The sequence below is a fragment of the Aptenodytes forsteri genome, unplaced genomic scaffold (genome assembly GCF_000699145.1).
Source record: "Aptenodytes forsteri isolate BGI_AS27 unplaced genomic scaffold, ASM69914v1 Scaffold284, whole genome shotgun sequence".
Taxonomy (NCBI): Eukaryota; Metazoa; Chordata; class Aves; order Sphenisciformes; family Spheniscidae; genus Aptenodytes; species Aptenodytes forsteri.
Genome location: NW_008794445.1, coordinates 4,304,944 through 4,327,141, shown reverse-complemented (window position 1 = coordinate 4,327,141; position 22,198 = coordinate 4,304,944). Strand labels below are relative to the sequence as shown.

General features: G+C 39.9%; 2 protein-coding genes and 1 non-coding gene across 3 annotated transcripts in view; all 3 read left to right on the top strand.

Annotated features, from left to right (window-relative positions):
• UBN2 (ubinuclein 2) overlaps positions 1-13,404 on the top strand; it is a 46,665-nt gene extending 33,261 nt beyond the window's left edge. Inside the window, 6 exon segments of the mRNA XM_019474831.1 lie at positions 1,649-1,699; positions 3,274-3,316; positions 3,992-5,530; positions 9,566-9,812; positions 10,586-10,675; positions 11,852-13,404. Of these exon segments, the coding sequence (XP_019330376.1) occupies positions 1,649-1,699; positions 3,274-3,316; positions 3,992-5,530; positions 9,566-9,812; positions 10,586-10,675; positions 11,852-11,901 (2,020 nt within the window). The 3' untranslated portion in view covers positions 11,902-13,404.
• Positions 13,405-19,953: 6,549 nt separating this feature from the next.
• Positions 19,954-22,198, top strand: part of FMC1 (formation of mitochondrial complex V assembly factor 1 homolog) — a 3,160-nt gene continuing 915 nt past the window's right edge. The window contains exon 1 of the mRNA XM_009290135.1: positions 19,954-19,974. Within this exon, the coding sequence (XP_009288410.1) occupies positions 19,954-19,974 (21 nt within the window). The remainder of the gene's footprint in view (positions 19,975-22,198) is intronic.
• TRNAR-CCU lies at positions 21,876-21,948 on the top strand. Its single transcript has one exon. It is a non-coding gene; the product is annotated as a tRNA-Arg (tRNA).

The window sequence follows — 22,198 nt, the reverse complement described above, 5'->3', positions numbered from 1 at the left end:
TCAAGGTCCCTCTGCAGAGCCTTCCTACCCTCGAGCAGATCAACACTCCCGCCCAACTTGGTGTCGTCTGCAAACTTACTGAGGGTGCACTCGATCCCCTCATCCAGATCATTGATAAAGACATTGAACAAGACTGGCCCCAAAACTGAGCCCTGGGGAACACCGCTTGTGACCGGCCGCCAACTGGATGATCAGAGAGAAACAATCTCATACTGATCTCTCGTCAACTTTTACATCTAAATATATGTATGCAATGGAGGGATTATTTTCCAAGCATGTTCTTGCTTTGGAACATACGCTGCACTGTCCTTTGTACCATATCTTTGATTCTGTTCCTGTAGTAGTAACACTTTTGTCTTGAACCTTTAAGGATGATACTATAAATTACTGGGGCCTGGGATTCATTTGGGATTTTCATTCCCAAATGAAAAAGATTAAGGAATAGAAAAACCACCAGGAAGGAGGTGGGGAGGGAAATATTCTGGAGAAGCTGGGTAGGTCAGAAAGTGGCACATTGAACTTTAATGAGGAATGTTCCTTTTGCTCCATGATGATGTTCATAGGCATTCAGTAGTCTCTGATGGGGAGCAATGTAATACAGATTTGGAGGTTAGTATGGTGAAGAAAATGTGAAAATGGAGCTGAAAGTGGAATCTGAGAAGTAAGGCATTGGAACTGTAGCGAGAGGATGTCAATGTTTTCTTACCAGATTACATGAGAGTTATGAGAAATCCAAGTATCCATAAATATTGCAGGTCTACAGAATGTGTTATCAGTGGTGAAAAGCTCTTGTTTAGACAGCTGTTCATGATGTGGTGGTCAGTGTTAGTGTGATGGCAGTAATGTAGGAAAATCTTGTCTGTTCTAGTTTGCCTACCTGGAAACAGGGAAGGGGACCAAGTTTTCATTAATTGTCTATATAGCTGCATTTGGGTAGCAAGCTGTAGGATAGGTACAGGTCAAGAATCGTTTTCACTTCCCACTTGTCGGCTCAGGAGTTGGTAACATGGAAATAAAAGCATGTGAAGTGTTGAGATTTGTCATACCAACTTTTGCCATTCATTGGCCTTGTAGTAAAATGTATGTGTAAGTCCAGTGTAATTGAAGTCATAGAAATGGTACACAATGGCCTATACAAAATACTGAAGAAAATTAGAAACAAGCTTGGCTACTGTATTCTGACTTTCCTCTGTGCTTTTAAAAAAAACGCCACCACAACAGACTAACCACAAAACCCGAACCGATGATCAATGTGTGGATACGTAGTGTGAAAAGTTTACAATAATCCTTAATTTGATATTTAAAATATTTCATTGGCCTTTAAGGAGAGAGAATTGAAAATGTATTTCTTCTTTTCAGCTGAAAGGAGGTAATATTCCATTATGTTCACTTCTGCTTGGCCATTTACTGAGGTATTTTGATTGTAAACTTGAAATCTTTTTTTTTTATTATTTTTTAGCATTCTTCTGTTTATGGCTGCCTGGAACTGCATCATGGTAGCAATACAGACAAACTACCTACTAGCTGCTTTGGGGACAGATAATCAAAGGGTTCTTCTGAAAATTCAAGGATACTTGCATATTTGGTGGTCATATGCTGATTGTCCCTGTAGAATCACCTTATGTTTCTTTTCTTGCCACTCTTTTAGGATGCTTTTTAAAGAAAGCCGAAGTGTGCACAATCACCTCACTTCTGCTCCGTGAGTATAAATATTGACAACTTACTAGTATCTTCAGGTTGTTCGTAGCATCTTTTCCCATGTTCATGCTACCTTTTTTTTGGACAGAGGGGAGGAAAGGGAAATATTTGGGAATTTGTTCGAAGAGACTTAAAATGTTAATTTTTTTAATGCTTTAATTTAGACATATAACTAATGTTCTTACGGCATTATATTTTAACTCAGTTATGAAATGGCTAGATAAGTGGATATTCATTCTTGGATTAATGCCTTTTACTCAAAGTATTTCAAAGCACTATACCTAAATTTTGCTGTGCAGCATATTAAATTGAACTCAGACTGCAGTACTTCCTGCTCTTTTCCTCATAATTATGTCTGTAACCACATAAGGCTGTGTATCTTAGCAGAATTTTACCTTCTTGATTTTCAGACAATGCTGTGTCCCTCTCAAAAGCTGCCTGCATTCAGCCAGAAGTCAAATAAACAATTATGACTTTGAAAAACACACAAATTGCAACCTTTGCAATAAATATGATTAACATAAGATACTTTTCTACATAATAGCAAAACTGAGTCATGGTCCACTGACAGTAGGGTCTTTTTTTAACCAGGCATATTCCTAGTTGCTTAGGAAAGAAGAATAAATGACCTGTAAGATGTAAATCTGTTGATCCTCTTGAAGAAATAGAAATGAGAAAAGGATGTGTGAAATGCTTAACTTCTAAGTTGAAGCTGATGACTAATAATCCTTAATGCTGTCCTTGCTCGCGTAACTGCAGTTGGTGCTATGGTGTTCCCTTACACTGCAAAAGAACCTGGAAGTGCGTTAAATGGCTTCTTGCAACAAAACAGAAGTTAAATACAACTGTTTCACAGTTGATAAGCAACAAAACACTTTTTTTGGGGGGGGGGAAGCAACTGTTTTATGTGGTTTGAAATATAAATGAGAACACGAAATATACTCCTCAGTGACAAAAACATCAATGTAAAGTGAAATTATATAACTATTATAGGTGACTGCAGTTTAGACAAAGCTCTGCTAAGTAGACAAACTCTTAAGATTATAAGAGGCTGAAATGACGATATTTTGAAGTTTCTCTAAATCAGAAAAGTGAAAAATAGCTCTCCTGTTATATATCAGGTTATATCAGCAATTCAGGGAATTTTGTATCTAGTTTACTTAGAGATACATGACAAAAAAGGGATTAAAAGTGTGCTTGTTCTTTCCTCCCTATATTTTAATCCATTTTCTATTTCAAGGATGTCTTATTATTAAATGACGATATTTTGAAGTTTCTCTAAATCAGAAAAGTGAAAAATAGCTCTCCTGTTATATATCAGGTTATATCAGCAATTCAGGGAATTTTGTATCTAGTTTACTTAGAGATACATGACAAAAAAGGGATTAAAAGTGTGCTTGTTCTTTCCTCCCTATATTTTAATCCATTTTCTATTTCAAGGATGTCTTATTATTAAAGCTGGACTCCAGTAGTCACCCTTCTAGTTTATTGGGGTATAATCAGGGTAACAGTTAAAACTAAAATGACTTTGCCTTTCTTTTGTCTTCTGATGCAAATGTATTTCCTCTGTTTTAGGGCAAAGAAGAAGGTGATTCTGGCCCCTAAACCCAAAGTGAAGGTAAATGCCTATTTAGATATCTGAATTTTATATGACCATTTGATACAACCTGTTTCCTGCCTCTGATCCAGAAAAATTCTGGCAGAAGGGTTCCATCGGGAAATGCTGTAAGAGCTTATTGACTTGGTGGTGTATTACTTCAAAGAAAGTAGTACAAAAGACTTCTGTGTAGCTTTGTGACTTTAAGCTATATTAGTTTTTTGAAAATTGACTACAAAGAGGTACTAGTTCCAGTAAAGTTTCGCATTTTTTAATGTGCGCTTTGTGTTTGTTTTCAGCTTGTATTAAATTTGGCAACACTGGAAAAATGTGTGGTTGGGAGGATAACATAGTAAGTTGATAGAGGTTCTCATTAGACACGACGAGGTGTTGTCTTAGTTCAGTAGCAGTTTTACCTAGCATCAGGTTAGTTACCCTGTTCTTCACAGCATTGATTATCCTTGACTGTGTGGGGCACTCTTAGTTATGTGGAGCAACAGCACTAGGTTTTTAAATACAAATACTGAATTAGCACACAGGACTCTTAACACCTAGATATCATAGGTATCTTAATATGAAAATTTCAATAGTAGATCTTCAGTTCATCTGAATTTACAGAATAATAGTATTACACTAAAGAAGACTTTAGATCTACTCTAGAAAGGCTATTAAACCTGTCTCTTATCTCTTTCTCAGGACTCCAGTCCAAAGAAAGAACAGAAAACCTGTATGTCTTCAGTCAATTCAAGTTGTGCTACTGTACTGAGTTCCAGCACACCTGTCTGCACCCCAGCCAGCTCTAGCTGTACACCAGCTCCAGAGACGATCTGCTTGGACGACTCACTGGATGAAGACCTTTCTTTCCACCCACCCTCACTGGACTCTATTTCTGATGCTCTGGCAGTTATCAATAATGGTGCCAAGGGATCACCTCTTGGGTCCACCATAGACACACCAACATCCAGACCTCGCCCTGGGCTGAGGGAAGAGAAACTAGCAAGCATTATGAGTAAGTTGCCCCTGGCAACTTCAAAGAAAGTAGAGCCTGCTCAAACACCCCATTCATCAAGTCTTATTGCTGGTCACACAGGGCCAGTACCAAAGAAACCCCAGGACCTAGTTCACACTGGTATCTCTTCAGGCCTTATTGCTGGATCTTCAATTCAAAATCCTAAGGTTTCCTTAGAGCCTTTGCCAGCCAAACTACTTCAGCAAGGACTACAGAGGTCAAGCCAGATCCAAGCTGCTTCCTCCTCTTCACAGACTCATGTTTCTTCCTCTAAGACCCAAGCAGCTATTTCCACCTCCTCTCAAAGAACCAAGGATGCTAATATCTTGGTAACATCTTCTGAGGCTCAAGGTGGTTCTTCCTCAACATCACAAGTGACAAAGGTGCACCAGCATTCAGCTGTACAGCAGAAATATGTATCTCCTTTACAAGCAACTATTAGTAAATCACAGACCAACCCAGTGGTGAAATTGAGTAGTAATCCCAAACTATCTTGCTCATCACCAGTCATCAAGGCTCAAGATAAGTCTGTAGTATATCGCCTGCCTTTGTCTAATCCCTCATCTGGAAGTGGCTCTCAAGTGTCTCACCCACTGGTTTCTCGGACAACATCCAGCACCTCTACCTCTAGTAACTATTTAGCCAAGGCTATGGTGTCGCAAGTTTCTTCCCAGGGTTTCAAGCCTCCCTTCTCCATGGCTGCCTCTCCCAAACCTGCTGCCTCTCCCAAGCCCACTGCATCTAAGCCCTCTGTGACACCCAAGCCCAATGCATCACCTAAATTTTCATCCAAGTCCACCTCATCCCCCAGGCCTGCAACAACACCCAGTTCTTCCAGTTCAAGTGCACTAGTTTCCCAGAGTAGTCACTCCAGCAACAACCCCCTTCATAAACAGACCAGTGGTGTAAATATCAGCAGGCAGTCTCCCACAATGAATTTGTTGCCCTCTAATCGCACCTCAGGCCTTCAGCCTGCAAAGAACCCTCAGGCTTCTTCAAAAATGCCCAACTCTTCTCCTTCTGGAACTGTTGGTAAAAGTAATTTGGGTGGAGTTGGAATGAATGTACCTGCCAGCAGAGGCAGTAACCTTAATTCAAGTGGAGCTAGTAGGACTAGTCTGTCTGGGGGAGCAGGAAGTGGAACACAGGGTGCTACTAAACAATTGTCAACTCCACACAGACCATCTTCTGCCTCAGGGTCTCCAGTTGTAGCAGCCAGTGTGCAGGTATGCATCTAACGAGTTTACATTTAAACCTTACATTAATATTTATCACACTTATTTTGTAAACATTCTTTCCTGCAATATCTTGATTTGAAAATGTGTCATAAATGTAATGTTTATACTTTACTAAGCATAAATGCTAATACTGATGAAACTATTTTGCACTAGTGAATAGATATTTCCAGCTGATGTGAAATGCAAGAATCAGTGTGGAACGAATCCTCACTGTAAAATGTTGGCTGGTCTATACTGTGGAACAGAATTCACTTTTGTATTCTTTTTTTTTAAGAACACTAGAAAAGGTAAGCTTTGTGTGGCCATATTTTCAGGGGATGTGGTCTTGCATTATTGGATTTGTGTATTCTTACATATTTACTTATTTGTAATGATGGTGGTCATATGAAAAGGTGTCTTGGTACATTTGTTGCCAAGCTTCATGATTAACTTGCAAAACTAGAGTTCAGTTGCTCATGGTTTGAGTATAATGCAAGACTTGTATTTAAAATTAACACTTGCAAGGGCTTTTCTTTAGTGTTTGTGATTAAATATGTATTTTATTTTGTAGGATCTAGTCAAACTGAATGAGGCACCTGATCAATATATAAATATCCTAGAAATTGTTTGAGAGAGAGCTTATGCAGAACTTCATCACTGGAGATAAAAAGTCATACAAAACAAATATTTTGAAAATACTATTGTTCTAAAACCCATGCAAACCTATTATTTACCCAGAAGACAACCTGCTTTCCCAAGTTGTGCATTCTTCTTACTGGGAATGATTTAATTACTGAGATGATTTGAGGCTTTCCTCTCTCTTTATTGCTGTCTATCCTGAAGTCTTCACTACTTAAGTAAAGTTAAGAAAAGCAGTATCACTGTAAATCAGAGTCTTGGTGTACAGCAAATGGAAAAGCTGTGTATTTTTCTGAACAATATACATAGCTATTGCATGGTAGTGATGTATACTCAGCTTTTAGCAATGGCTTGTAATCTTTTAGCTTGCTATCAATTTTTTCTTAATGCAGCTGAGTAACAGGAAGAAGATTATTTTTACAAGGCATTTCTATGGTCTTTCATCCTACTGTACCGTAAGTCTGTTACAGTAAACAAGAAATGTCTGGCAGGCTCTGACACAGCCTTCTCATTTTGGGTACTTTGAATGAAAAAACCATAACCCATATGCTGGTTAAGGGCCACTGAGGTACCACATAGGGCCTAGAGAAGAGCTGAGCCAGATACAGTGCAGTTTGGGTACTCTGGAAGGTGCCTGGAGGAGACAAAAAAAGGCTACAGTGAATGGACTAGGAACAGAGTTGTTTCTTCCTGGTGCAGTCAACAGAATCCAGTGGATACAATTGCTGTGACGTAGAAGAAAATGTGAAATGGGTGTGGTAGTGCTTAAAGATGATGGACAAGGGAAATAAGTAGTATTGTGTTGGATGATGAGATGAATTTTGGCAAACCTTCCTGTAGTTAAAGGCAAGTAATTTTTTTTAGAAACACTGATCAATTGGCGAATGAAATGCATTCTGGCAGACAGTGATGTTAAAGAGGACTGGAGGGGGTGTGGTGGATAATCAAGTAACATGAGTGCATACTGTAGTACAGCAAAATAAGGTGTGTTGGTATATAGAAGGGGGGAAATAAGCTGGAGGTACTGAGCAGCATATGGTATCACTAAAATAATTATTGTGACTTTACATGTGGGGTTTCTTGACACTTCAGAAGTTACTTTGATAACCTAGAAATGGTTCAGAAGAATGGTACAAGGAAGATAAACCATGGAATAAGACTTGCTACTGTGCAGACTGAGGCTTAGTCAGTGGAGTACGTTCAAGAGAAAATTAGAATCAAGTTACCTCCGGGTCCAAGTACACTGAAGGGGAGGAGATTTGTGATAATGGAGGGCTTTATTTAGCCTTAAAGATCTAATGGCTGGCTGCTGAACTTAATCAGTTCCACAGTAGTTGTTAGGTACAATGTACTAAGGAGTACATCTTAAAACTTTGAGAAAGACTGAAAGTGAATCTCCTTTCCATTAAGGGTTTAGGGATTTAATTCCTATCTGAGATGCTATTAATCGGTCAGAAGGTGAGAATGGTACCTGAGTTGCTCATTAGAATATCCTGGTCTGATTACATTGAAGATCAGACTAGATGATTTAATGTGATAATAAAGATGTTCCTAACTAGGAGGGGTTTCCAAGAAGTGTTTCCTTCCTTTCCCCTTTTGATTGACACAGTTATTGACCAGAATATAAGCTTAAACCTGCTGTAGCTCCACAGAAATTTTACTCTGGAATACTCTAAGTTACATTTTAAGAACACAAAGCCAAAGTAATCTAAAATTCAGCAATTATTGTGTGTGATTTCCTTTAAAAAGCTCTACCTACCATTAGTGCTCTTGAGCAGAATCTGGCTTAGACTTTTAAGGATCTTAGTGACTCAGATTTACATGACCAGGATGAACCCTTTTATGAAGTGCTATCATAGGTCAGATAAGTAGAAATATCTGAACTCTAACTCTTTTAGGGCATTCTCTGTAGCTCTTTCCATCACTGAACTTCTCTCTCCTCCTTTTTGAGAGAGTAAGCAAGGTCTTGGCAGAGCATGTTACAAAGCTTCATTCTGTTTTCAGGCATTTTACAAATCCACAATTGCAAGAGAGTACTTGTATGGCTTTTATTTTGTTACACAGTAAAGATTACATAGACAGTAAATGGTTGTCATTTTTTGTACATAGGCTTATTGTGAAATTAGTACTTTTAAAGGCAAAAGAGAATAATCATGTATGTTGAAGTTTTTCATGCATTTTTTTCTACTTGTGGGATGGAGTATATCTTAGAAGCTGTCACTCCGAAGATGACCAATACAAACACTTGCTACAAACATCACATCTGTAGCTGTATACACTTAACAGGGTTACTGTTTTAAAATTTTGTTTTCTCATAAGCAGCAACTAACCTTTCTTTAGCTGCTTTCATCTGAACACCTTAAGACCAAAACTGGTAATAGAAACTTTATCCCTGCTAGGAGTTCTCATCACTTTGCTGTTTCTGTAAATTGATATTACAGAACTCAGAGACTTCATTTTAAGCTCACATATTCATTAAAATTATTCTAAGTTTTGGTTTTAGTTAAGGCTTACTTGTGTAAATGCACAGGTTTGAAGTCCTGTTCAGACTGAATCTTTTCAACTCAAATATCTAAAATATCTGAGCTTGAGTCTGATTCAAAATGCTTTCTATACTAACTGTTTTATAGCAGATCATTATGGAATTGAACATTAGCATAAAATTACTATATGCATAGTGAAAGGAAAGATTGTTAAACAACAACGAGCTTTTCTAATGTTAAAGGAATTAATACAATTTGGGAGTTGTAGCTAAAACATTCTGGCTAACCTTGCATTTTTATTTTTAAACTACAGTGAATTTAACTTCATTGTGACATATGTAGAGTGGAGAGATTATTTTCCTTTGCCTTTTGCTTTGATGCATGCATACACATCTATACATACATATCTGTCTGCATCTTGGTAACCTGACTTCTCTTGAAGTGTGGGGTTTCTTATGTATGAATCTTAATTTTAAAAAATCATTGCTTCTAAGCAACCTATTTAGAAATAAAGTTAGTGTTTTGTTAAGACCCAAATTTGGACAGGGGAGAGTAATACTGTGCTACTAAAGAACTTCAGATCTACATCTGATAATTTTGTATTAATCTAATAGAAGATGTTGCATTAGATTCTGACTGTAGACACAGTGCATAATTAGAAAGGAGATAGAGGAAATTACCTGCAGGGCTGATGAGAAAAACATGAGATGAACCATACTGTCGTGTCTGAATCTGAGAGATAATTGTACTTGCTTAGCAGATGAACAGTGGGAAGACCTCCTAGGTGGATAAGTGGATATTTATTAATAGTTTAATACACTTCTTAATAGGGCCACACTTAACAGAAAATAGTTGATTCTTATCTCCTTAAAGAATTCAATCCAAACTTTAAAATCTTGAAGTACTCCTTTTCTTTGTACAGTCAACAGCAGGAGCATCATTACTGGCTAACGCCTCACCTCTGACTCTCATGGCATCACCCCTGTCTGTAACCAGTCAGAACGTGACGTCTGCACCATTAACTCCTTTTGGGATGCTGGGTGGCCTTGTTCCTGTGACCGTGCCCTTCCAGTTTCCCTTGGAGCTGCTTGGCTTTGGGACGGACACAGCTGGAGTGACAACCACCTCGGGATCTACCTCAGCGGCTTTCCACCACAGCTTAACTCAGAGTGAGTAGAATTAGTTATCACACTGTGCTATAAGGAAAGATGCCTCCTGAAAATGGAAATTAAGAAAGGAAGCAATAAAGTTCTGAGACACTCAAATTTGGTTCATGAAAATCCCTACAGGAGAGTAAATGTGACTTCTTCACTGGTAAAACTCTGTTTATGTGATTATCCAAATGTTATGAATCACCTCTTGATAAGCTTAACGTCATTGTTACATTCACAGTATATACTTAGTTTTGAACATGCTTTTTTGGGTTAACTTTTAATCCCTTATCTTTAGAAAGGAATATAGTTTAAAAGTCTCCAAATGTCACAATACAAGTAAGAGACTTAATATGGTGATTCCTAAAAATATCCTTAGCTCGGTAATCTCAGATATCAAACAGTTCTCTTATGACAAAGTATCAACCAAGATGGCCTTTATTTTTTCCAATTGCTTAAAAAGAAATTCTTTAGGTTTTTAACTATATCAATTTTTGGTCTTTCTGCCGAAGGAAGTGATATGAAGAGTTGCATCCCAATAGCGAGGCATGATCCTTGCTCTGACTTTTGATTAACCATATCTGAATAGGTCTGTTTCTGTTGACTTATTCCAACCATCAGAATGCTATCAGTATTTTATTTTTTTGTTGTTGAGATACATCTTCAGAAATCTGTGCAAATTAGCATGCTACTATAGCTACACTATAAAAGCAAAAACTTCCTATTTCACAAAGGCTGCCTCTGTCCTTAAGACTTATTTTTCATCTTTGTTGCTCTTCTTTTTTTCCCAGACTTACTGAAGGGTTTACAGCCAGGTGCTCAGCACGCAGCAACGCTGTCTCACTCACCTCTGCCTGCTCACTTGCAGCAAGCTTACACAGGTAAAGACATCGTATTTTTCTTATCACTTATTTTTAACTTAAAAGTCAGATTTCTGCCTTACACTGAAATAAAATGTACACCAGAACTGAAATTGATTTAGAGAAGACACAACACAGGGACAAGCTTTGGTAGCAACAGACAGTACACATTCTATCGTAGCAGTATTTCTGGAACCTGAACAATTTTTTTCCTACTTGTCTTCAATGTCAGGAACAAAAAAAAGTTCAAAAATTTCATTAATACTTTATTGTAGCAGTTCTAGAAACCAAAATGTACAAATTCAACTAGTGGGGAAAAAAGAATGCTACTTACTGGATGCTAGTATGATTGCTTACAGGCTGCATAAAGTCTGTATTGGCAAGATTGTTTCTTGCACTCCATTTTAATTTCTCCTTTGGAGGAGAAACTGACCTTCCAGCTAGAAGCTTCTTCGTGTTTCTTGTAAGAGTGTATACATGTGTGAACAGTGTAATGGTTTCCTAATGGAAGATCTGCATTCCCTGCGAATTTTATCCTTGATAAGAGTTGCATATTTTGATAAGAGAAGCTTGAAGTAGAACATCTCCTTTTTCTGTTTGCAAGGCTTAGAGCTGAAAAACTATCATAAAGCTTTAGAAGGTGCAGTTTAGAGTGTACTCCTTTCTCTGCCACCTGTAGGGGTGTTTTTTGCCAGGAGAAGGAACAGGAAGGGTGGCAGTGACTTGGTGGGGGTTCTTCATCCTGTTCTCAGAGTCCTCGGCACCAAAAAACTGGGCAGTGTTGTTCTAAGGCTGTGAAAACAAACCAATTGCCTATATTTAGTACAACCCTAATTTTTTGTCACAGTGAGTGCCATGGGTTTAATACTAAAAATGTTTTATTAAAATGTAAAGGCTTCTAAAGAAAGGCTTGATTTTTTTTTTTAATTTTTTTTCAGTATCCCAAGCTGCAACTTAATCTTTAGAAAGATGGTATCTTTTGGTATGAAGCCTGATATCTCAGGTTTCAACAGCGCTATTTCTAATAAATGAACTACAGAGAAGATGCAAAGTCTTCCACCCTATAAAGACAATCTACTTTTTGGTGATGCTAAAGCTGAATGTGCCAAATTCCTGTATCTTTTGCTGTAAGTTACAAAAATAAAAGTTCACTCATGCTTTTATTCTTCCCTTTCTTTTCCTGTCTCTGAACTACAGATGGAGGCCAAAGTAAAGGGGACACTAAGTTACAGCGGAAAAACCAGTGACTTCTGGACAAGCAAGGGAGCTGAAGCAGTTCTGGTTGGCTGACAGAATCTGCCCAGTTGGGAAAGTGCTTATTGTCACAGGGCTGCTGTTTCTGTCGATGTTTACATATTCTGATCCCAAGCACTGTGGTGAGAGGAAGAAGAAAAAGAAAACAATACTTGATCAAAGAGAGAAGGAAAAGGAGGACTGGTCCTCCTAGTCATGCAGACTGGTCATAGTTTGATCTTGCCTAAAGAAACAAGCTTTTTTTTATCTGCTCTGATTGGCTTTTAAAAGAAATTGATCGTCAAACCCACAGCAGCACAAAACATTTTTTTTTTCTGGGTGATGTCCAATGAAGAGTTGAAAGTGTTGAGAGGAGCTAGAACAGGTTTCTCCATCCATTGTGTAAGGTGGAATCATCCGCTTCATTAGTGCCCAAAGTGCCCAGTATAAGATTATGTGTAGGTCCTGAGTGTACTATATGGTTGTGGACCAAAGGTTATGTAGAGTAGAGGTGGTGCTGGGATACTTTGCATTATAATTAAACCCTTACACAAATGCAGTTTCTGGTACGGGCATTTTTCCAGCTTTACAAGGCTGTTTGGCTTTAGGAAGCCTACAGATGTATGCAGTCTCATTAGAGAGTGGTCTTCAAAAACAGATCTCCTGGTACATTGAGATGTGAGACACAGACTACTGGGAAATCCCTTGCTCCTTGTTTGATTTTTTTTTTTTGTAATATAAAGATTCTTATTTAAGGGAGGAAGGGGATGGAAGTTTTTCCATTTACATGAAAAGAAAACCCATATTTTATTGGTCAGACTAGCATTTCTTTCCCACCTTTTTTTTTTTTAAGGCACACTGATTTTTCAGTCCTTCCATTTGTTAAACTTTCTTTTCCTTTGCCTTGTGCTTATCTGCTACTGAAATTAAGTAATGTTCTATTCATGTCTCTTATAAAACACAACCAGTTCTTTACTCATTCTAGATCTTCCTCATCTTTCATCCAACTCCTCCCAAAAGCCATGCATTATACTGATTTGCTAGTTAAAGAAAGCTGATTGTGACCTATTCCAGAGCCAGGTTAGTACTGCTTCAGGCATTAGCCAAAGAGGAGTCGTTCAAAAGCGACCAGAGGTGCCTTCTCTTCTGGGGGCTGAATGGGTTGTCTCCAGCATTTCTAGCCCCTGCTGGCCTGGGGAGTTCCTGACCTGAACTCTTCCTTACATGGTAGCACAAGACTGCAAAGCTGGCTTTTTTTTTTATAGCAATACATCGACTGGTTCATTTGTAAGGTTAGGAAAGTATCCAGCACATGTTGCACTTTTGACACTAGGACAGAACTTTGCAGTTGAGTCCCTTGTGCTGTTGGATAAAAGGTGAGAATGGCAGAAACTGAAATAAGTCATAGGGGAAAGGAGCAAATAAAATAGTATGATGCCCGTCTCCTTCAACCCCGAAACATTCCTTTGATCAGAGATGCTGAAATTCCTAGTAGCTAGTCTTTCCAGTAGTTTGATTTGAGAGAGAGAGACTTCCAGAGAGACTTTGATCCATGAATAATGAATCTTCAGTGTTTTTTGCTAGATTAACTTATAGCTTTCAGGTTTCTTTTACATGTGATTTATTTTTCTTAGACCAGACAACAATTTCTTTTCTATTTAGAGCTCATTTTAATTTTATATAAATATATATACGTGAATTTAAAATAATATATATTGTGTATTTAGTATAAAAATGTTGGGTTGAGCTCAGCAATAAATGTTTTTGCACAACAGTTCTGTGAAAGACAGATTGAATTAAAATAAGATGCATTAGTTCGTTAATTTCACTCCACAGCATCTGCCAATTAAATGCTTTTTAGCTAGTGCTAATGTTTTATGTGGTGTGTTGATTAGATAAGCTTGCATCTCCATCATCAAGGTTATTTAGAGTTGAAACATACAGCTACGTAGACTCTGGCATTCTTAATACTGTGCAAATTCTGTCAAAATACCATAAACTATTTAGAATGCAAGCTTTATCTGATTTTTTTCTCTTTTCTCCAGGAAGGGTTGAAGGAAGACAACTTTTGGGTTTTGAGGCCTAACAGTTCTGGCAGGATGCTAATTCTCTGAACTGTGTCAAACCTGATACTTTTTAACAATGCATGTAGCTACGGGAGTTGCAGCAGTGAGCCATCAGGCAGCAATATGTTTAAAAGACCCTGTCCTAAGAGAGTTCTACCTCTTCTATGTTTTCCTCATCAAGGCATCTCATTCAAATTGCCATCTTTTGTCTTCATACCTAATGAAATTTTAGATTGGGAGACTTGGAGCCCTTCATAACTACAGCACAAATTTCCTTTCAACATTCCTCTCTTCCTGGAAGTATGCCTCATCTTCGGTTGAGGAGTATCCTCTCTAAATCTTGAGGGTAGGAGTAGTCCTGTCTGTGTGGCCTATTGAGCTTCTCAGTCTTGGGAAACAAGTAAACTAATACTTATTGTGGAAATAGGTATTAGGATGATGAGAATAAAGATGACCATACATTGTTTGTGAAGCCAGTTCAAACAGCCCCCCTAGAGGGTAACTGTTTTCAGTCATTATGCTCCTGAGCTTCTTAGCGAACCTTCTTAGGAATCAGCAACATAGTGATGAAAGGGTTTACATTCCCTGTTCCCTATTCTCCCTGGTTAAACCTAGCAAGGCCAAATCAAAGGAAATAATAGGGTGGCTCCCAGAGACCTTTGCAGGTAGCATAAACAGGATGGGGAAGTGAAAGATTTCTGCAATGTCCAAATGCAAAATTAGGTTAATGTTTTACTATTTTCTGCACAGCAGCTCTTCTAAAGACATTTTCCCCCAAGTTTTTACTACTTTTTAAGGGCCTTTGTTAATAAATAAACTGTAGTTGTACATACTAAATAACCCTCAGTATTCACAAGCAATAAGAAAGCCAAGTAGAGCTGTCTTTTCCAGGCAGCAGGGCTGAACTTGGTTTGGGGACTGTATATGAGCTAACATGTCAAGCTCACTGAAAGCCCCAAACAAATGCAAGCAATAATTTCAAACACAGGTTTTAGATGTTAAAACCATCTGGGTCATATTTTCTGCTACATGATCCAAAGTCCCAAAAGTCGTGGTAGCTATTTTAAATCCTTTCGAGACACTTGCAAAGAAAGAAGGCAGGCTAGATGAAAAACAGGCTGCAAAGTTTCCTGATACCTTGGACTATAACTGCAGTGTCCTCCCACTCCAAGATGCAAATGGCCTATATCACTTTGTCGAGCCTTCTCTGTTGATTTGAGATACATGACTAATACTGATCAACTAAGTCACAAGTGTGGATGCTGTGGGTTTCACATCTGTTTTCTGCTAATCAGAAGTAACTTTTAATTACCTGGGTTCTGCTTCCTGTTTGAATCCGATCAAAGTTGTCTGATGCACAGATTTGGGGGTGGGACAGGTGCCAAGAGCCTGTTTCCTTCCCGCAGTCCCATCACCTGACCCTTCCTCCACACTCCTTCTCCACTTGGTGCAAGACCCTTGAGGACATGAAAACAGAGAAATCCTGCAACTCTCCCAAGCTGCCATCAGTTGTGTGAACCATTAACCCTCTGGGAGTCATCTTGGACTCCAACTAACTTTATCACATTTGCTGCTACATTCGTAAAATGAACTTTTGGCTGTATTTATTAGCAAATTTTAATCTAGTTTACAGTTTGTTTGGTTTTCTTTTGAGTAGTTTTTGCCCACAGATGGATTAGAAGTGTTGGGGTGTTTGGGTTTGTTGGGGGGTTTTTTTTTGAGTGAATTGGTGAAGGCACAGTGGTCCCTCTTCTGCTTTTGTTTTGGACTTTTTTTGAAGATGGCACTGCAGGGAAAACCTGCAGCCAAGCCAAGCTGTGGAAGGCTTCCTCCCACACCTAACTTTCATCTTTTGCTGAATCGGGGGGAAATCATTAAAGGGACACTTGGTTTTTGTTTGGGTTTGGTGGGGTTTTTTTTTTCCCCCCCATAAAATGAACCAGAAGGTGAAAGCAGTAGGTAAATGACTGATTAATTAACACTTTATGCAATTTTAATTTTATAGAAATTTAAAAAAGGTTGGTAGATTTTGATTGGTCCTAGCTCTGGTGAAATGGCTGTTACCCTCCATGACTTACTTGATTCAGGCCTTTGTCCTTTGTTTAAGTGCCTTTTTTTTTTTTTTTAATTTTATTTCCCTACCCTCTTTAAACTGTTCTCAGAGATCCTGAAGTGCTGGAAGGCATTTTGGAGGAAAATCTTAAGCTTGCCAAGATGGCTTTATGCTGTTATACTATTTTTTTCCCTTTTGTAAAGAAAAAGTGTGTAATGTGTGTAACTTCATAGCTGCTGTACCATGGCATTGGTTCTGTGTGCTTGTGCGTTCTTTCTCTCTCACACTCACACACATGCGTGCACACACACACATATACAGCAATATTCCTGCGAAACCTGTTCATCCTTCTACGTTCTGCTGGCTCTGTTAAACACTTAAAGGTGAACGTTTGCGCAAAGATGGCAGTACAATAAAAGTGTGTGAGTGTGTGTAAATGTGCATGAGAGAAAGGAAGTGGCTAATGGGAATGAAACTTCTTGCATTTTTCTCTGAAGGTTTTAAATTTGGATCTTAATAAGGTCACAAGTAAAACATTATGGGCCCTGTCTGGCAGCCTTATTAAATACTGGACCACTTCACACAATTACTGAGTCTGAGGCAAAGATGTGTGGCTGACAACCCCAAGGGGGTGGGGGGAGAGAAGGTTAAAATAGCAGCTTGCAACAAGTTTGAGTTGAGATTAATTGCAAGGAATCTTGTGTGTGGCTAGTCACATCTGCTTGACACCAGTTATTGCAAGGATTCTCACATTTACCAAAGTTGTCACTTTCTACCATGCATCATATGTAAGAAGGAATTTGGTAAAACCTGTAGGAGTGCAGCTGCTAATTGAAGTTAAACTTGGCTATGCTTCACATGCTGCCTAAATCATTCACCATGAAGTACTCCTCTAGTTGTACTTTTTCTCAATTTACTGAGATTTCACTAATGGTTTGTTCTCTTAATATAACAAACAGTAAGTTCATGTATTGTTAGCTGCAAGTGAACCCTCATAACAGTGTCTGTGCTTGTCTCCTTGTTCTCTGACAAAATTAGCAATCTGCAATAGATCATCTAGTGATTTTAACAATTCTGTGCCGAGGATCTATCTACCTTATGATTATTATAAACATGCATACCTGAAATGAGCAATTTGCTTGTTGACCAAGTGCTAAGCTTAAGGTAACATATGTATGCATCACTAGACTGCTAGTTCTGTGATGTGCTTCCCCTGGGGAAGATCTAATTTTGAGTTGCAGTATGAAAAGGAAGCATTTACTTTCCAGAAGGGGAATGGAATGAAGAGTCCTTCATAAGTGGAGAACCCATCTAGAGAGCGGAAAGTAAGATATCAAATACAACATGTTCCTGGGGCAGAGAATAGCCTAACTGCTATTTCAGTTCTTAGCTTGTCTTCACATGTTTGAGTGAACCTGTTTACGTAAACTAGGCCGTGGGCAGATTTCTTCTACCAGTCTAATGGTGCCAGTCAAAGATAGGACTACTGTTGGTAGCTCAGCCAGTTGGAGCGATAGTGAGGGTGCTTCTTAATCTGCCTTAGGTGCATCAGGGAAGTTACTTCAGTGGAGTTTGCCACATCCACCTGTGGCAGTAAACTGAGCTAACCTGGCTTTTCTGTTGCTGTTTAATTCATTTTGGGCTCACATGTTCTTTATCCTAGGCTGATCTGTGAGATGGGGAATCTGCAGCTGGTGATGATGGTTGACTGTTGCAGTCTTTTTTAACAAATGCAGCTGTTGTGAAAATCTTTGTCTGTCTACTGCTTAAGAAATCACTGCCAAAATAAGCAGCCAGAAGTATGCTTACTGGGCCACTGGAAAGATAACTGTTGTGTAGGGGAATGCTTTGTTTGTGGAAACTTCTGGTGTGGCTTCATCATCCTTTTTCTATGACCCGGTGATCCCTTGCTGCTGTAATAGCCTTTTGGGGCCATAGAAAGCCCTGCTGCTGCTATGAGTTATGCTGAGAGATCAGCATGGCCTGGAACTGGCCCAAAACTGGGGAAGTACAAAGATTCCCTACAGCTGTTTTTGCACACTCATAAATAAAACTGTGCTAATCTTGTCAGTAGTCAAGGATATAGGTCTGTATTTTGTAGCCATTTTTGACAGCTATAATTCTACAGAGCAACTCTGGAAAAAAAAAAAACCACGTTTTGTATCTAGAAGTGAATTTCAGTCTCTTCCCTTGCTGTCATCTCCTGCTTAAATAATAAGCATTAACTAGTATGTTTTTCTTTATGGTGAAGTAATCCAAAACAAGCAGTGTACACTGTTTGACTCCTATCATGCTCAATACTAAGTTGTTTGTTTGGGTTTTTTTTTTTTTTTGCTGAGCAGTGTGTGCAGATGTATTATCAACAGATAGTTACGTTTGTTACTGTCTAGTACCGAGAGAAAAAGGGAGGGAGAGAATCAACCAAAACCAGTCAGGAGATACCACCATCGTAGGCCAAACGAAGTAGCTGCTGAGGCAGCCAGAATTTCTTTGAGACTTACCAGATTTCACCAGAGTGGGGAGTGGGGGAAGAAACTTTCTTGTGTTCTCAGCTTTTTCCAGATAAGGCCTTAGTTTGATTAGTAGTCACTAATATCAACTATGCAGATAAGTATTTACGTGTTTCAGTGTTACATGCGTTCCTTCCCCCAGCTACCCCTCTTAACACATGTTGAAGTTTTACCCAAAGAAAATGGAATATTTTTTGAATGTCTACTGCAGAAGTCTTTTTTGCTAATGTGAAGAAAGAAATTTGTATTTTACAAAAGAAACCCTTTCACTGGTGCAACACCTAGTGTCAAGTGTCATGAAGTTGCTTCGAGAGGGAAGCTAAAATCACTTCTTGTGACAGGTTTTAGTCTGAGAGTTTTTTAGAATATTCAGCTCTCAAAATTGGTTTAAGAAGTCGCAGCAGTGTTTTTTAATGTACAGATTGGATTTGGGGAGAAACTAATGAGGCATCCCAGGTTTCCTTCCAGTATTGGAAGTGAATTAAATCAATTTCTCACTTAAATGAAGTTGCTTCTAAACAAGGGGAGTTACTGGCTACACAGTAGCTGGATCTTTAAATAAAAGCTAAATCACGATCCCCAGGTATTTCTCACTGATCTTTTAGTCTTGTTGTATGTAACTACAAATAACAATTTAGCTCAGAGGTGAGAACTGTAGTGTGTGTTTTATTGCCGGTGATTCCATCATGTAGCAATTAGTACCATGTTCTTGCATAGTTCTCAAGATCCATACTGGAAATAGATGGAGAAATTTTATTTTTGGACTACTGTTTAAAAAAAATTACAAAATTAACTACTACTTTTTACCCCCCAAAGTCTACTGAGCAGCGTTATATTTTAGCAGTTAAACTAGTACCCTTGTTATGTGATTTGTCTCTTCTAGTCTTCTTTTACTGAGGGTTAGAAGCATTTCATGAGTAATCCTTAAAATGTTGGCATTCTCAAGCTTAAAGTCAGGTGCTTATAATAAAAGGGCATCTGTGATGATAACTTCTGATGATACAAAAGCACTATGTTCAGATTATTTCACTGGGGGGAAAAAAAACAGGTGTGGGTGCAAGTCCCTTTAGTTCTGCCTGATAAAGAGGCTCAGTCAAGAACAGGGCATCCAAATACCTGCCTGCACAGCTAATGGTAGTGGGGATCATCCCCTCAACAGAGGTTTGGCCTCAGTATCCTTTCTTTGGAGTCACTTTTAGTGTGTATATATGTATTTTAGCAAGTTTGGATGTAGCCAGCTTAATTCTTATCTGACTTGCTGTGATCCCCAAGACAATGAAAGGCTGAGAAACGGATGGACAGAGTGTTTTCCTGCCTTTCACTAGGTAGCTCAGAGCAAACAGCTGGCCAAGTGTTTTGTATAACCGAATGTTAAATCACAGCTAGAATTCTTTGCATTCCTCGGCTTCAAACAAAGGAATGCGCAGTTACTACGAGATGGCAAACCTGTTTGAGTTGGTGATTCCTGTGATGCTTTACTCAGTCCAGCGTGAATTTGTACAAGATCACCTTTCTCCTTTTAATACTCCCATATTTCGGATCATAGGGCTTAGTCGTGGAGAGAGGATCCCAACAGCCGTGTGCTTACCTGATGAGCTCTCCAGAGAAACTCCCCTGTGAAATGCTCCCCTCTTGTGACAACAAGCCTGAACAACCAAATGCAGCTACATTTGGGTGGTTAGCACCACTTTCATTTGGATTTTTAGGGAGGTGTGTTTCAATAACTTCAAGGGATACTGTGTTTTAAGTGTGTGATTTCTTTCCTCTCTCCTTATAAAACTGGACCTGAACGCAAGTTTTGAGTTGTTGGGTTTTTTTGTAATAATCTCAGGACCTGAAAGATTGTAGCATTTAGTGTGTCTTAAAAATGATGTACTGTACCAGCCATGGATTTTGTAAATACACCTGTCTCCCTTTTTTGTATTTTAATTTTTTTAAAGTGTGTAAGGCTCTTTGCCAGAGGAACTGGTGCCTGCTCAATTTCCATCCTGAACTGAAGCAGGAAAAGGAAGAAGCTGCTGCCACAAAAGCCCGCATCAGTTCCAAATGTGTATATTGTTCTGGTCAGTGATGTACTGTACCAGCCATGGATTTTGTAAATACACCTGTCTCCCTTTTTTGTATTTTAATTTTTTTAAAGTGTGTAAGGCTCTTTGCCAGAGGAACTGGTGCCTGCTCAATTTCCATCCTGAACTGAAGCAGGAAAAGGAAGAAGCTGCTGCCACAAAAGCCCGCATCAGTTCCAAATGTGTATATTGTTCTGGTCAGTTTAATTGCTGTTAGTCTTTTGTTCGTTGGGAAGCCGGTTTGTTCCTCTGCACACTCCCAGCTGTGGCTAGCAGGGCCCTATTGGGGAGACCAATTTTAACTCTCTTCTGTGTGACTACTTGATGTTTTCACTCCTTTGAGATGCTCAGGTTTGCTATTCCTGAGAAGTCTGACATTTTCAGAGGTCAGGACTATTGGCCCTCTGTAAGAATAGCTGGAGAGCATTTCTCATTTTATCTGTGCTTTGGCCCAAATGCAGTAATAGGGTTTGTATCCTGTGAACCTTGCAGATAAGGCCGCCTCCACCTGTTCCGAGAGGGACGTGCCCTTTTATTTTCTGCTTTCCTGAAAGGAGTGCAAAGATTTTTTTTGGCAGCAGACTTTGCTCTGGGATCCAACCTTGCTGGCAGACCCCTGTTCTGCAGTAGGAGCCTTACTCAATTTGGCGTAGCTGTTCCCTGTCCCTAACTGCGACAGGCTTTTTTCATGAGTGTACTTTTTTTTATGTCATGTGTCTGTGCTGTATTAAATAAAGAGGAATGTACATATTAGCCCCGTCTCCGTGATTTCTCACAAAAATAAAGATGTAAAAAGGTTTCACTTGAAGCATGGGGCTTTGCGTTGGGTTTTTCATTGCTGTTTTGGGTGGGAGGGTTGCTAGCTCTCTTCAGTCAGGGCAGCCACGCGTTCTCTTCAGTCAGGGCAGGCACGCAGGCAAGGGAAGTACTGCAAGCAAGGAGCAGCCCGTTAAAACTATCGGCGGATTGGTATAAGAAGGGCACTCTTCCCTTTTGGGCTGCGCTATCTCAAGGTAAAGTCTGGCGTCCTGGCCTGACCCACGAGCTGAAGAAAGCCGGCGCCCCCTTCCCCCCCCCGGCCCCCAGGCCGGGCCGCCGCCCTCCCGCCGCCCTCTCCTGCCGAGCACCGGCCCCTTCCCGCGCTCCCAGTGGGCCACGCGGCAGACGTCTTCCGGTCCGCGAGCCGCGCGCGGGGAGGCGCTGCCCAGTCGGCGGCCTTCAACGCTTTCCGTAAAAGGAAGAGGGGCGGAGACACGAGAGAAGTACCTACACAGGAAAACTGCTTTCGCGGCAGCCCCAGTGGCCTAATGGATAAGGCATTGGCCTCCTAAGCCAGGGATTGTGGGTTCGAGTCCCATCTGGGGTGGGTGTTTTTTTCCCACCCCGTCCGGCCGAGGCGGGACGGCCGTCAGCCCGCTGGAACCCCCCGACACCAGAACCGCGCCGCCTTTCTTCAGCCGCGGGCTGCCGCGGGGCTGCGTCTCCTGGCATTTCCGAGCGTCCCCCGTGGGCTGTAACGAGCTGCAGATCGTTTTAAGGCCGGAGACCTCAGAAACACGCATGGGCTGCTCGGGGAGGAAGGGGCCACGGCCCAGCTTGGCTTCCCGCAGCGGGGG